This window comes from Neophocaena asiaeorientalis, unplaced genomic scaffold (genome assembly GCF_003031525.2).
Source record: "Neophocaena asiaeorientalis asiaeorientalis breed wild unplaced genomic scaffold, Neophocaena_asiaeorientalis_V1.1 scaffold173, whole genome shotgun sequence".
Taxonomy (NCBI): Eukaryota; Metazoa; Chordata; class Mammalia; order Artiodactyla; family Phocoenidae; genus Neophocaena; species Neophocaena asiaeorientalis.
The window spans coordinates 1,345,691-1,361,462 of NW_020174289.1; the positions used below are offsets into that span (position 1 = coordinate 1,345,691).

Consider the following 15,772-nt stretch of genomic DNA (forward strand, 5'->3'; position numbering starts at 1 on the left):
GGAGGTGGACGAGGAAGAGGAGGAGGAACCGGAGGGCGAGGCGGAGGGCAGGGCTGCCCCTGAGGCCACGGGCATGGAAGGCCGGCTCAGGATGTCGTTGATGCCATGTGGGGTGGCGGCCGAGAGTTGCTGCGGGGGGCTGCCCAGGGATGAGAGCCCCCCCGCGGCCGGGGGCTTCAGGCTGCCTGGGTTGTGGGAGCCCAAAGGCGGGGAGGGTGATGACGAGGAGGACGAGGAGGACGAGGAGGAGGGGGGGCCGGCGGGCAGCGCGGGGTACGCGGCGGGGTACAGCGGGGTCTTCATTTCTGCCATGCTGTGCAGGGCGGCCAGGGGCGGGCTGCTGAGCAGGAACGCGCTCTGCCGGGTGCCCTCCATCGCCCCCACCGCTAACATCCCACGATCAGGCCGGAGCCCGCAGCCACGCAGCGGGAATGCCGGCCGGTGCCCCCGGAGGGGCTCAGGAGAGCTAGAAGCGCCGAGGGCGCGAGCGAGGAGTCGCTCCGCACACCAGGAGGCGACCTGCCAACTGGGCCAAGAATGCAGCCGCTGAGAGTTGCTCTCGTAACTGCGCAGCAGAAATGTCCAAACACACCAGTCAAGAGGCGGTGGCTCGCCGAGACCAGCGAGGGTCCCGGTGGTTTGGGCTGTCTTTTCCCTCTTAGAGTCCCGGATTCAATCCCGGGCTCTTCTCTCTTCCTCACTTTTTCCTCGCCGCTCAAAGTGCGCTACTTCTCATCTTCTCCCTCTTGGAAATAAGCAAAACAAAACCCCAGCCGGCCCCAGAGAGCTTGTAACAAAGTTAAGAGTCACCGAATCTCCGCTTTGATGTGGGAGAGTGGGGGCTGGCTCTTTTTCTTTGGGGAGGTTCAAAGGACGCCGGGTTCCGCCCGATGAGCTCGTCCAATCTTACTTGGATGCCCTGCTCTTCAGGCCACGAGGTTGATTCGCACTCAGCGCTCAGAGCGCGAAGGGAGAAAGAGCATCCAGCCCGCGGGAGGATTTGGCCTCTGGGCGGGCTTCCTCCGCCAGCGCTGCCCGAGGCTTCTGTGCCAGAAAGGGCAGTGCCACCAATCCCTGAGGCTCCCGGATTCGGCGCGCCGACCTGCCTTCCCCTCTGGGCCACGGGGCACTAGAGTTGCAATATTGAAAAGAAAAAGGGCGAGAAAAACACGGAAAAACAGACTAAGTGAAAAGTCTGACGGCTTCGGTTACAGCTCCACTCGTCTGTCCACTTCTGAAAACGGGCCTGGCGACCCCGGCCCCACCCCCCACCCCCAGCGCCCTCTCTTCCTCTCACTCTCCGCCTTTGCCTCTCCTCTCTCGCATTTTCTTCGCGGCTCTACAGGCTTCGCTCTTCTAAGTCCTGTCCTCTGGCCAAGCTGACCCTCTCCGCGGCTCTTCCACTGCCTCTCTCTCCTCTCCTTTTCCCTTCGGGCCTGACAGTTCAGATGAAGCTCTCAAAGGTAATAAAACATTTGCATCACTCCCTACCCCTCTTTAGCTGGGGGACGAGAGGGAGGGGGAAATGGGGGTCCAAAATGAGAACTTTGAAGGACGTCACTCCGAGGCGGCCGGCAAGGGCGGGGCCGAGGAGCGGGGTGCAGGCCGGGGGGCGTAACCACCGTCTCCAATAGCACTCAGCCTTGGGCCTCGCGTCGCCTCCGGGTCGCGCCCACTCGGGAGCGCCGCGCCTTCTGATTGGCTTAGGAGGACGAGCCGTTGGGCCGCGCCCGCCTCGTTCCCGCCCCCTCCCACTTCCATCCCTCCTGTGGGTGGGGCCCGGAGGCGGGGACTGGCGAGTGGTGAGGTTCGGCCGCTGGCCCAGTGGACGCCTCAATTAATTGTGTTAAATAAAACGGGAAAGGGGAGGGGGGAGCAGAGATGAAGAGGGTATTACTTTTTAAAGAGAAGAATAATGGAAACCCAACCCTTTTATGGAAAAGCAGTTCATATTCTTCCCTCGCCTCCCCCTGGCCTGCTCGCGTCACCCTACCCCCCTTCTCCCCACTAGCTCGCGACGCCTCACCTCGAACAGAGTCTGGTCTCTTGTAAAATGGAGCTAATGGAGCAGGCAGCCGGCGTAGCCCTGGCCTGGCTCCTTCTTTTGAAGGGATTAATTAAAGGCCATCTGGGCTCTCCCAGGATTGTGTAAATTAATTTGTTGCTCCTTAAGCCTTATAGATGTCCTTAATCCTCTTGTAGGCCGAAGCATCGTCCTTTTCCGTCTTTGCCACCTCCTGCTCTCCTTCACTGTTCCTTCTCCTTCATTTTCTTTTCATTCCTGGGTCCCCCCCGCCCCCCCACACGATGTTATCATTTATAGGTTTACTCAATTCGCAGGGAACGGAATCAGCTTATTGGGAATATTTATTCCTCGTGTGATGTTTCATGGAGATGTTCCGGCTTCTGCGCTGTGGTGATGGGATGTCTAGGGTTTGAGTTGGAGGGTGGTTTCCCTTATTTACTCTCAATTTCTTCCATCCCTGGAGATCTTTACATTTCCAGCAGGGTTGAGCTGTGTAGACGGGGAGAGGGACCCTTGAACAATTTAGAGATTTCAAGATATTAAAGTAACACACCGTTGAGGGATGGTGGCTAGAGTAATTTCGATGAGAACATTAAGTCCAAACTTAATTCGCAGAAAATAGAAATAAACAGCTATAATAAATAAAGGAATAAAATTCCAGCGGCACCACCCATGGTTGGAGTTTGGCTATGAGTGCCAAAAGCACTCATTTGCATCCAAGCACCAAAAGCCAGAGGGATTATTCCGCTTTGATAACCTTCATTTCTGACGCACTGGTCTTTTAAGGGTGGCAACTTGAGCTTGAGCTTGAGGGGTTTTTGTTTATCTTTTGCCAGTTTTATTATTCACTTCTGAGATAAAAGTTCCCTTCTTGCTTTCCGACGCTTTTTCATTAACTTCAAGACTGGGCTAAACCCATCACCTCATAGACCTTAGAATCTGACTCCGGGGAAGGTGAAGTCTTTCCTCAATGTGAATTATGCTGAATAGAGCAAGAATAAAGATGATGAGGGGGCTGTCTGTATTTCCCCGCGAGGATGTTTTGCTGGGCTATGGGTCTAAAACCCCAGCGCTGTGCCCCATCGACAGGCCGGGAGACTGCTGCAGGAGAGTGGAGCGTGTAGCCCGGCCCTGCCCCGAGTGTTGGGGTCCTCTGCTTCTCGATTCGTTGAAAACGAAACTTCTTCTCACCTCGGGAGTCTCCAATACGGAGGTGGCACACAACCTTCCGCCTGGACCGCGCGCCTTGGCCACCAGCGACCTCCTCACATCCCCGGCATTCCTCACAGCATTCTCAAGGACTAGGTAGGAATGGAGAGGGAAGGAGGCCAGTGATTCCCAAAGATTCCAATTTTTAAAAGCTACTCCCCTTTATTTCATGTAAATAGTGTGACCTGGGAAAGAACTGAGCATTTTCCTATTGTAAATTTAGTATCGGATTTGTGGTGGGTGAGGTGGAGACAGAGCAAGATCAAAGAGACAGACCGACACCAGGAGAGATTGATTCAACTCCACCCAACTCCGTGTTAATTGCCACCGGTAAATAGTTGCAAAACTGGGTACGGGTAAGAAGTCTCAATCGTTTGCTTTTACTTATCATTCACATTGGGGAATTAAAATAGCAGCATTGTTCTTAATTGTGACAGTAAAAAAAATCTGGGGTCTGTGTACCTCGATCCCCGGGGGGTGAACCCCGGGTGCCTGAATCCCGCTTGGGGCAGTGTGTATTCCAGACGCACGCTGCGAGGCGCTGAAGGAAGGCCGGTGCCTCTTGCCTGGTGTGTTGGTGGTCATCATCGATCTGCTCCGTCTGTCTCCAGCTGGGAGCCGGGAGAGCGAGGGGCGTCCTCGAAGGGGGTGGGCTGCCCCAGTCTCTCGCGGGGAAAGATAGCCCTGTCCCTCCAGAGCTAAAACCTCTTTCAGGACAGCGTCCTGGAGGAGCAGATCCCGACGCGGATGCGGGAGGCCGGTTTTCGGTCGGGGCCATCTTACACATTGCATACACACGCCCTAGAGAGTCCGGACTTCTCTCCCTCGGGGAACCCCCAGGACCCGCGCGCGCTTCTGCCCACGACTTAATAAAGTCCGACATTTCTAAGCAACCCCTAGGAATGGAACGTGTCACACGTGGTCGCGACGCCCCCCGCCCCCCGCATCTCTGAACAATATATATATATATATTTGGGGGGAGGACAGTGTTTGAAGGCGAATGATTTGCATTTTAATTGAAAAACAAATGAAAGCGGTTTGGCAAATTCTGAGGTTTCAAAAAGGGCTAAAAAGGGTAGGGGTGAGGAAGGCGACGCACCCCTCTCCACCCCTTGACTTTCTTTAATCCTGCAAACAAGGGCCTCAGTTCTCAAGTTACTGTTTTTAGCCCGCTCCTACTATTACTCAGCCTGCGCCACGCACTTGCCCACCTTACCCTCGATCTAACCCTGGACTCAAACGCCTAGTGCGTTGGTACTTCTGTTTTAAAATGAAGGAGCAGCCACTAAATTCAGAGTAATTCACAGAAGGAATGCAAATGAAACCTCAGCTAAGTGTACCTAAATTCAGCACTCTGTCGTGGACGGGTGATAACTATTATTCCCCAGATATATTAACGTTAAAAGGTCGGGATACTCAAGTGTAGCCACAGGAAGCCAATTTTATATTCGCAGAAGGAGGGAGGAGGGGATGAAGGGAATTTTGTGTGTTTCAGGCCAAAACCCACTAGAAAATGTGTTTGCTTGTACCGTCTGGATGACTTCTTTAATAACTCCACTTCCGCCAACGAGTGGGGCCTGTTCGGGCTGAACCCAGAGGCCGGCTGGGTTTACGTTCATGTTAAAAGAGGGGTCTAGAGGGCAGCTAAGTGGCAATTCAAGGGAGAAAGAAGAATGTCCACGATACTTTGGAACAACCCAGTGTCAGAGAAGGAGAACCGGCGAGGAGGGAGAGCACGGCTGTCTGCATCTTTGCAACCCGTAAACGCGGCGGGATGGGAACGCGACCCTTGGCCGCTTCTGCTGACGAGACTACTTGGTAAGGGTTGGGGTAGCGAGGGGCCAACAATGCTGGGTGGGGAAGAGCGCTGGGGGATCCTGCTGTCGGCGCTCTCCTAGCCGAGGTCAACGCAAAACACGAGAGGGAAGCGACCCTCGGTGTAGACTGCCCCGTTGGATCTACTACCAAAAAGATCTCGAACGTCAAGCCAGGATCCCCACCCACCATCACCACCACCGGGCGATCTTCAAAGTAGCTGCATGGCAGTCCTGTGCACAACTGCAGAATACGTACTGAGCTCTCCTGGGAGACGCGTGCACTCGGAAGGGAGCGTTCTGAAAAGTCCAAGAAGATGCAGAATACTAAGGTCCAGAAACGTCTGCAATATCAAGACCCGATCCAGGAATAAGAATAATTGCAAGAAGACACCAATGACCTGCTAGAGAGAAAACTAGTCTTCAACTTCAGCAAAGCACACATAACTTCAGCAAAGCACATACATGTATGTATAATACCCCCGACCCCTCACGCTCCCAAGCATCTTCTGCAGAGACCCCATTTGCTTCCAGGGAACCCACTTGCTTTGATGTATATTCTGGAGACGGGGATCCGGCGTGGAATCATGCGCTCCAAGGAATGTCTGTGAGTTTCTACAATTTCCTTAAAGAATAAAGTGCTGGTTCACTTTCACCACCAGATTAAACAATATCTGATGTGAACGGTCGTAAAAAATTTACACCTGTATAAATGACGTCCACTGAACATAATTTAAGTAATTTTAAACGAGCCTGTGAACTAGTTCCTCTTTCAGTCCTGCTAAAAGTTGTTGCGTGTGAGTGAGTGTGTCAGCATTGGTCCTTTCAGCCGCCTCACGCGTGCGGCTCCTTATTCTTCAATGAGAAAAAGTTTTATTTGCGTCACTGCTTTGCTTACAGTTCCTGGGTCCTTCAGGCCCTTTTGAAGAAATCCTGAGCAGTTACCGCCCTCTTGTGGAAAAAAACTTAGCTGTTCCTTCGATCCAGAAAAGACAAACCTGCCTGATTGTGTTAGAAGGATTTATTTTCTCAAAGAGGTCTGCCTTTGTGTAACTGCTGTGCTCGTTGATTAACATGTGCTTAATTTTTATCTGAAGTGCCAAATTCATAAAATGAAGTGTGGGTCTGGCAGTTCTTGCTTTAATTCAGATAGCAAAAGCCCTCTAAAATGAACATTTTGATTTTAATCTTTTTTCCTCACCTACATTTTGTTGCACTCCATTATTTGACTCAGTTGGGATAAAACAAATTTCAATTTTTACTGGGATTGTTTTATTTTTTTTAACTTTTCTTCCTTAATTATCAAAGCAATACTCTGCTTAATTCAGAATATTTAGAAAGTGGAGATAATTATAAAAACAAAGAGTTACCCATAATCCCATCTTCAGGGGAAAAACTCTTCTGATATTTTGACATATTTGCTTGCTGTCTTTTGTTTAGTTTTAATGATTGAGATCGCACTGAGTATGTAATAGTGTATCCTCAAGCTTATTTTATAACCTGCTTTATTCACTTATTGAAGCAGGTACAGATCAGCACTGAAATCTCCCAGACTTAGTCTTCTCTTAGAGTCCTGCACACTGTCAGAGGCCTGGGTCCAGCCTACTCCCACAAACCATAATCTTGCAGGGATGCTAAGTGCTCCAATGCCAAGGTTCCTGCCCTGGTTCTTCCACTTACCATTAACCCCCTCAGACACTTTGCCACTAGTTCTCAGAATGTTATGACATAGTAATATTAACAATAGCTAACACTGAGTGTTTACTGTTTCAAGTACTTTACAGCATTAATTCAACAACTCTGCATCTCTGAATTAGGTACAAGAGCTGTGCCCGTTGTAAGGATGATGAAATTAAAGCATAGAGAAGTTAAGTAACTTGCTTAAGATTATACAGCTACTAATTTGGGAAGCTGGGATTTAAACCCCGGGTAGTCTGGTTCTAGAGTCCCTACATTTTTTTTTTTTTTTGCAGTATGCGGGCCTTTCACTGTTGTGGCCTCTCCCGTTGCAGAGCACAGGCTCCAGACGCGCAGGCTCAGCGGCCATAGCTCACGGGCCCAGCCGCTCCACGGCATGTGGGATCTTCCCAGACCGGGACACGAACTCATGTCCCCTGCATCGGCAGGCGGACTCTCAACCACTGCGCCACCAGGGAAGCCCGAGTCCCTACTTTTAACCAGTATATTAAACTGCTCTTCTGATAACTGAAAAAATATTAATGCATAGGAAAGCAATCTGAATATTATAAATTGATAAGTAAATATAAAGTGAATCTTTGCATATTCTATTACAGAAAAAAACACAATTCACATTTTCTTAGATAAGAAAAACATTGAAAAGGATAATAGATCTTATTGAATTCTTTTCTGAGTTATTCAAATAAAAATTTAATTCCTGAAAATAATATTAGACCTTGGTTTACACACAAGTATTTCAGTTTCAAAATAATTTTAACTTTAGTTACTTTTTTAAAAAAAATAGACCTTATTTTAGAGCAGTTTTAGGCATTTTAATTACTTTAACTTTAATTTTAACAAACACATACCTCAGCTTCATATTTTTGTTCCCTGAATCCAGGGGAGTGGTTAATCATAGATTTGCTTCACAGATGGTCTAGATTATAGCTCTAAATAGCTATTCACGGGCCGGGTAGACTTCTAAATAAACCTGTCAACCTGGCCATTTTACGCTGCAAAGTTGCCAAGGATGTGGGTTATCCCAGTGAGAAAATCTCCAGTTACTTGGTATACTTTAGGTATCATGAAATAATGATGGAATAGGAGTGGTACTAAAGCTATTTTACAATCTACAGGGCACAGCTATCAACCAACCAGAAGTGATACCCTGTCTATTAGAACAAATGTGCTGTTTATCAGCCTAGAATTCAGCAACCCTATCTGATTCATGCTCTACTCCCTCCTAGCTGTGATCTTGGGCAAGTTAATTACTCTTATTTAAAACTAGTACTTTGTCATGCTAATAAGTGACTCTCTAGACTAAGTGTATTGCCTTTCCTAGAGTTAGCTGGTAGAGGTAATCTTGCAGAAGTAGGGCCCTATGTATACAGGGGTGAAGTTTACTCGAAGTAGAACTTCTTGATCTTAATCATCAGTGAAGAAGTAGAACTTCTTGATCTTAATCATCAGTGAAAGAGCAGGTCCTTGGGAAGGAAAGATATACTTGACGGGAGCCCTTAAATAATTAGAAAAGAGAAAATTTTTTAAACTTTCTATTTTATATTGGAGTATAGATTAACAATGTTGTGATAGTTTCAGGTGTACAGCAAAGTGATTCAGTTATACATATACATGTACCTATTCTCTTTCAAATTCTTTTCCCATTTAGGCTGCTACATAATATTGAGCAGAGTTCCCTGTGCTATACAGTAGGTCCTTGCTGGTTATCCATTTTAAATATAGCACTGTGTACCTGTCAATCCCAAACTCCCTAACTATCCCTCCCCCCACCCTTCCCCCCCACCCCCACCCTGTAACCATAAGTTCCTTCTTTAAGTCTGTGAGTGTGTTTCTGTTTTGTAAATAAGTTCATTTGTATCATTTCTTTTTAGATTCTGCATATAAGCGACATCATACAATAAGAAAAGAGAAAATGTTTATCTCACTCGGACTGTCCCTTGTTTTGGTTTGGATTTCGAGCTGTCCAAGGTGCTTTTAAGATAGAGGTTAAATATAAGCACTATCACGTGGAAGCAAAACTTGATCTAGGAAGAAGAAAATCCTGAAGGGAACCCCAAATTGATGATGAGTACATTGTATAAACTAGTTTACCTAGTTTCATGATACTCACTCTTTCCTTTTAATTTTCCCTATGCTTTATTGAAATGTTCTATCATGGTCTAGGAATTGCTGCTAGAAAGTACAAATCCACTGTCCATATTTGCACACAATATTAGAGGGAGATCTGTGCCCCTCCTAGGCCGTCTGGGTTGGCTGTCCAGCTATTTCTCCCTTCCACCACAAAACTATTGCCCACCTTGGAAAGGAGAGCACTAGTGTACTATCAGAAGTAACAATTTGTGTTTTTCACATGCATGGAAGTTTCTCTGATAGGGTTAAGAGACTACAGCAAACAGGGATAACAAGGGCCACGTTGGTTCAAAACAGTGGTTCTCAACCCTATTAGAATGAGTGCTACCTTTTCATAACAAATATTTAATAATGGGTCTTTTACTGTCCTGAAGTGATATTCATATCTAGCTACACACATAATTTCTAAAAAAGTCAATATACAACCTGAGCTATAATATAAAGGAAAAGTAAATGGAAAATACTTTATAATAATATGATGTGCAATTCAGTATGTAAATGAATGGGGGCTATCTACACTGAAGACAATGAAATAATCAGACATACATGCACATATAACCACGATAAATGCAACCACCGCAAATACAGGCTGATTAAGGAGTTTCAAATATAACTAATGATATTAACATTTGTGTGTCGATTTTCAGAAATGGTAAATAACTCTTGAATGAGACTCAGTATGTTTTTCCTTTAATATACATGGAAGTTACTCTCCTGGATAATTCAGTGTTTATTGAAACCATATAAAATTGCTTGTGTTTATATATAAAATGGAGGAAATTATGTGCTCAATAATAATAAGTAGGTTTTTCATCTATATAAATGTCCATTGGGAGATTTAAATTTTTTACTTTTTGCACGAATGTCCCATGCAATGCAGGACGTCTAGCCTTCCTGGGCTCTGCCTGTTAGCCAGTATTGCCCCTATCCAATCTGATAAGGGAAAAGCACACACAGATGTGCCTAAAGTCCCCATTGAGAATCACTGTTTTAGAACTTCAGACAGTTTAGAAAGTGTTTTCATATATATTAAGTTTGCAAAGCTTTTTCACATATAATATCTCATTTAATTCTCCTCAAAATCCATGAGAAGGACATTATTATTGTCATTTCAACAATGAGGAAACTAAGGCACCAAAAGGAGATGTGAAAAGTCAAAGTCATTCACCACAGCACATCCTTATCATCTCCTTGACTCATCAGTCTGGAGCATATAGAGAGATGGAATACAAGATATAATTCTGCTTTTAACCCAGAAAACTCCATTGCATCTAGCTTGGCTATCTAAACTTGAGCTATGCAATATAGTAACCACTAACCATATGTGGCAACTTAAATTTATATTAATTTAAATGAAAATTAAAATATAGTTCCTTAGTCACACAGCCACATTTCAAATGCTCAATAACCACATGAGGCTAGTGGTTATCCTACTGGACAGCGCAGGTATAGAGCTTTCCCACCATTGCTGAAAGTTCTGTTAGGAGCACTGATAGGTTACTTCAGTTTGCCTCCATATGACCCACTCTTTCCTCTAAGCTGCTATCAGTCTTAAACACAACACACACACACACACACACACACACACACACACACACACTCACACACACACACACACAGTGCTCAGCTCTTTCTCTATACCTTGGTTTATGTTCTGTGCCTAGAATATCCCACTACTTCACTGTTGAGCCTATGTACTTACTTCTTGAGAGCAGGACCATGCCTTATTTATCTTTGCATCCCCAGTACCCAGCACAGTACCTGGCACACAGTCCATGCCTAATATCCACCAATCAACACATGCATACCTCACATGCATTTTCTTTTTAGTCCTGATCTTGCTGTGTGACTGATAATGAAAACATATGTGCTCCCACATAAAATGGATGTAACCACAATTAATCTTGAATTGTTCAGACAGCTAAGGAACAAATGTCATGTCTTATAATGTCATCGCAGTTCTCAGGTTTGGGGGCATCTCTTAGATTGGGATTATCCTGGATTCGGATTTAGGAGTTCCAGAATAGTATGGGTTTAGGTCATCAGCTTATTTGACCCTGGCAGACCTAATTTTTCTCGTCTTTAACGTATTGATGGGTGAAGGAGAGCATTGATTTAGGTAATTTCTATGGTGCCTTTTTTTTTTTTTTTTTTTTTTTTTTTTTTTGATCCAGTTGCAGAGCACAGGCTCCGGACACGCAGGCTCAGCGGCCATGGCTCATGGGCCCAGCCACTCCTCGGCATGTGGGATCCTCCCGGACCGGGGCGCAAACCCGTGTCCCCTGCATCGGCAGGCGGACTCGCAACCACTGCGCCACCAGGGAAGCCCTCTATGGTGCCTTTTGATGCTCATATTCTATGGGCCTAAGAGTTGACTGACAGCCAGGTGTATGCAAAAGGCCAACCTAAAGGCAGACACAAACCAGACTATGTGGGGAGAACTAGGAAACTAGTGAGGAAGCCCAGCACTCTGAAGGAGGGTACAAATGAAAATATCATTAACCAGCTGCTGTGGTTTGGTTTCCCGAGGACTGACTTTCCAGGAGGTTGCTACAAGATGGCTGTATGCAGTTTCTGTACTTGGAGACTGCAGCACACTTATGATCACAGCTCAGTTAGGCACTCAATTTTAATTTGACATAGTTTACGTTAGGTTGATTTATTACAGCCAGGTCGCTCTGCACAGCATTCATTTCCTCAGCATTCTAAGGCCCATAACAAGGGGTGGTTCATTCCATAAGTACTCTCAACAGAATTCCTTCACAATTATTTATTATTTAAAAGGATTATATTGCAGGCAAAGTATCCCAAAGACTTACTAGAAGGTTGGCGTCACTGCCTATCTGCAGTTTGGATTATGAAGAGATATATAGGCAGATGCAAAGATATTTAAAATATTTTGAGAAAAACTTTAAAACATATTCCTGCATTTTGGATGCAAATCAAGTTTAGAAATAGAAGCAATGTGTGATACTAGAGTTTTAAAAATAACTTGTATTTCTAAAATTTCTGGAATAAAGTGAGTAGGAAAAGAGATTTATTAGGAATCAGAAGCCTAAGCTCTAACACTCAGAGTCTGATTTTCCTCATCCTTAAAAAAAAAATAGACTAAACATTATGTCTATTCAAAAACTTTTGTGTTAACATTCACAGCAGCATTATTCATAAAAACCAAAAGTAGAAGCAACCCAAATGTTCATCAATTAATTAATAGATACATAAAACCATAATATATCTATATAATGGAGTATTATTCAACAATAGAAAGGAATGAAGTACTGCTTCATGCTGCACTATGGATGAACCTTGAAAACATTTTGCTAAGTAAAGAGGCCAGTGACAAAAGACCACACACTGTATGATTCCATTTATGTGAAATGTGCAGAATAGGTAAATCCACAGAGACAGAAAATAGATTAGTGGCCCCTTGGTGCTGGGATCATGGTGAGGGAAACAGGAACAGGAATGACTATTTATGGTTACCAGAAGTTCTTTAGGGGATTTTGAAATGTTCTAAAATTAGACTCTGGTGATGGTTGCACAACTCTGTGAATACACTAAAAACCCCTGAACTGTACACTTTAAATGAGTGACTGTTATGACATATGAAACATATCTCAATAAAACTATTTTAAAATAAGAGAGATTGTGAAAAAGTGCCAAGAGTATAGACAAAAGCACTCCATAAAGAGCAAAACACGCCTACTGTTGTCTTCACCTAAGGAAATCTGCTGAGAGAGGAAGTGACAAAATTTCAGTAGCTAAAGAAATGGATACTGATGGAGGAAGGGCATGGGAATGACTGCCCTATAAATGGAAAATTAAAACATAATAAAGGAATATGAAAACAAAATGACACCAATTTACTTATTTTCCCTTCCAAGTTTCTTTTATATTTCGTATTGTAAACAAGATGTAATTGGCTTGTAGGAAACAGCAAATATACTTTCAGATACTTTTTATTGTTTCGGAATCATGAAGTCCATAAATCATTCTCTATCTGTCCTAGGGACAAGGAAAAGATAAGCAGAAGATTTAAGCCAATAAACTGATGTCCTACTGGGTGTTAATTCTACCTCTTAATCAAGATCTGATTACCAAAAAGGAAGAGAGAACATAAAAATGCTATAAAGATTTAAATATTTTCACTCTCTCCATAACTCATGACATAAATGTGCTCACTGTGACATTCACTATAGCAAGAAAATTGAGATGTTCTTTCAGGATTCTGTACAGCAGAATCTCTGCCAATTATGATGAATAAGCCAAGTCCATATGCTTCTTCTATAAAGCTGTATAATATCAAGGTACTCCAATTCTGCTTCTGCTTCCTCAAAAGCGTAATATATCCAAAGAACAGTAAAAGGTAATTAAAATACTTAATAGCTTAATCACACTCAATCCTATATTTGTGCAATGCAGACTCTGGTTTGCTGGAGGTATAACTGAAAGGCATTATCTTGGGCCAAGAAAATGAATCAGATATTTAATGGCTATGTGGAAACGGGAATTTTCTTGTAAGATTACAAAAATGCAGGCCAATGATACACTAAACTATAATAAAGTTTATCATTAAAATTCTGAGCAGGAATGCTAGGCACTGTATCTTTTCTCCCTGAAGGATTAAGTATTCTGCAAAAGAATGCTTGAATACCATGTCCGTTCTTTTATAGATAAATATACTTCATAGGCTGTTCTACAGAGCAAGTGGATGAATTTTCCCCGTTTCATAATTTCTATACATTAAGAACATGGAGCAAGAAGCAAAACACTAGTTATCAACTAACCAGTTCTGTTTAGATCTCTAGATCAAAACTGAAAATGCCTCACAGCAGAATATCAGGTAAGAAGCTTAAATCCCTAAACAGTCAACAAGAATAGTTTACATTTTATATAGCACTATGGTGCTTTTTCAGTTATTGGTCTTTAAAAATAATGTTTTTTCTTTGGTTAAAATTGTAAGTCCTTGGAAAGACCGAGAAGTATTCCCTAGCAATCGTATAAGTCTCGGGGTAATGAATTTAGCAGATCCTTACTTAAGAGCAAGTTTTAATGACAGGAGCTGGTGTGGGATTGCATGGCTTCCCTGTAAATCCTGGAGCAAGGGGGATTCACAGAAGATGGATTAAGAATAATGGAGTGTCTGTAATAAGTTTTAACTTTTAGAAGAATAGTGGTGGAGGATGTAATCACAGAGTTTTCAGGTGCCATCTCAGCCCAGGGAGTCAGGAGGCAGACACAAGGAACTAGGAATATCAAACCTTTGTAAAATTTCCCAAAGTTAATAACTTAAGGATACTTGTTTTTTGTTTTCTCCTCAAAGCCTAGTGGTTCTGTGTGCTTATATTTAGGGACAGCAAGATAAGGTGATACATGGGAGACTTCCTACCACTCTTCAGCAGGACTTGGGGAGAGCTTATCTTCAAGGAGACATATCATTTGGACTGTGGGACCATTTGTCTGTGTGTTTGGTACCTGGAGAAAGCAGGTAGGCAGTGCAGGAAAGCTATTTGGCCGAGTACTTCAACACACAAAGGGCCTCAAATTTAGACGTTTGAACTTACCTCCAAGAAAGACCATGCACACAATCACAGACAATCACATACACTGACCAATGGAAAGAAAAAGACTTTCAATTTTAAAAAAGAAGTGGGGGGGAGGGATAAATTGGGAGATTGGATTGACAAATACACACTACTATGTATAAAATAGGTAACAAATAAGGACCTACTGTAGAGCAGAGGGAACTCTGCTCAATACTCTGTAATGACTTATATGGGAAAATAATCTTTAAAAGAGTGGATAGGACTTCCCTCGTGGCGCAGTGGATAAGAATCCACCTGCCAATGCAGGGGTCACGGGTTTGATCGCTGGTCTCTGAAGATCCCACATGCAGCAGAGCAGCTAAGCCTGTGAGCCACAACTACTGAGCCTGTGCTCTAGAGCCTTTAAGTGATATCTTATGATAAGTTTCTTTTTCTGTGTGACTTATTTCACTTAGAATCATCGTACCTAAATCCACTCATTATGCTGCTACTAGCCTTATGACATTGATTTCATGGCTGAGTGAAATTCCATTGTACATAAGTAACACAACTCCTTTATCCATTTTTCTCTTTCCTGGGATATTTAAGGTGTACCGAATTTGATGTTCTTGTAAACAGAGCAGCCCTAAACTTTGGGGTGGCTGTGTCTCGTTGATTTTTAGATTTTCCAAGATATACGTCCATGAGTGGAAGTGCCCTATGCTCTCTCTAGCTGTGTTTTTTAGATGTTTTAGGAAACACCATACACTTCTCCAGAGTGGCTGTTAGCAATTTGCATCCCGCCCATCAGAGTAACAAGGCTCCCTGTTCTCCATGGCCTGTCCTGCCTTTCTGGTTTTTACACATTTTTCAGATGGCCATTTTGACCGGTGGGAAGTGAGACTTCTTTGTAGTGCGGATTTGCATTGCCCACTTGCTTGGTTGGCCAATAAGGGCGTATGCGGTTTTTCCTGAATATACTCAGGAAAAACCATATACTCCCCTTTTGGCCTACTGCATCATTGTCGAAGTTCTGCCGCTTTTCATGTGCTTTAAAGGCGACTCCAATCTACCTCTTGAAATCTGTTTCCTGCAGTTCTGCCTTGCTTTCAAATCCTTTTCATTGTGTTACCTCAGTATATTTTTGGACGATCGTTGTCCTTTATACCTCTGCAGGTTTGTGAACTGCCGTGTCCCTGAGCTCCATTTTTCAACTCACTTTTTTGTGAGCTGGCCGCAAAACCGCAGGATTGTTTCAGGCCCTATTCCAGTTCCGGGGCGGCAGGCTGAGCCTTTGGTTAATTCTTCTTCCTGATGGGAAACTAGAGTGACCTGTGCCTGTCCAAACACCTACAGCTAGTCTCTCATTT

The 15,772-nt window shown here is 44.1% G+C and overlaps 1 protein-coding gene across 1 annotated transcript in view; it reads right to left on the minus strand.

Moving 5' to 3' along the window:
- NKX6-1 (NK6 homeobox 1) overlaps positions 1-393 on the minus strand; it is a 5,123-nt gene extending 4,730 nt beyond the window's left edge. The window contains exon 1 of the mRNA XM_024755902.1: positions 2-393. Within this exon, the coding sequence (XP_024611670.1) occupies positions 2-393 (392 nt within the window). The remainder of the gene's footprint in view (position 1) is intronic.
- Positions 394-15,772: the final 15,379 nt, after the last annotated feature.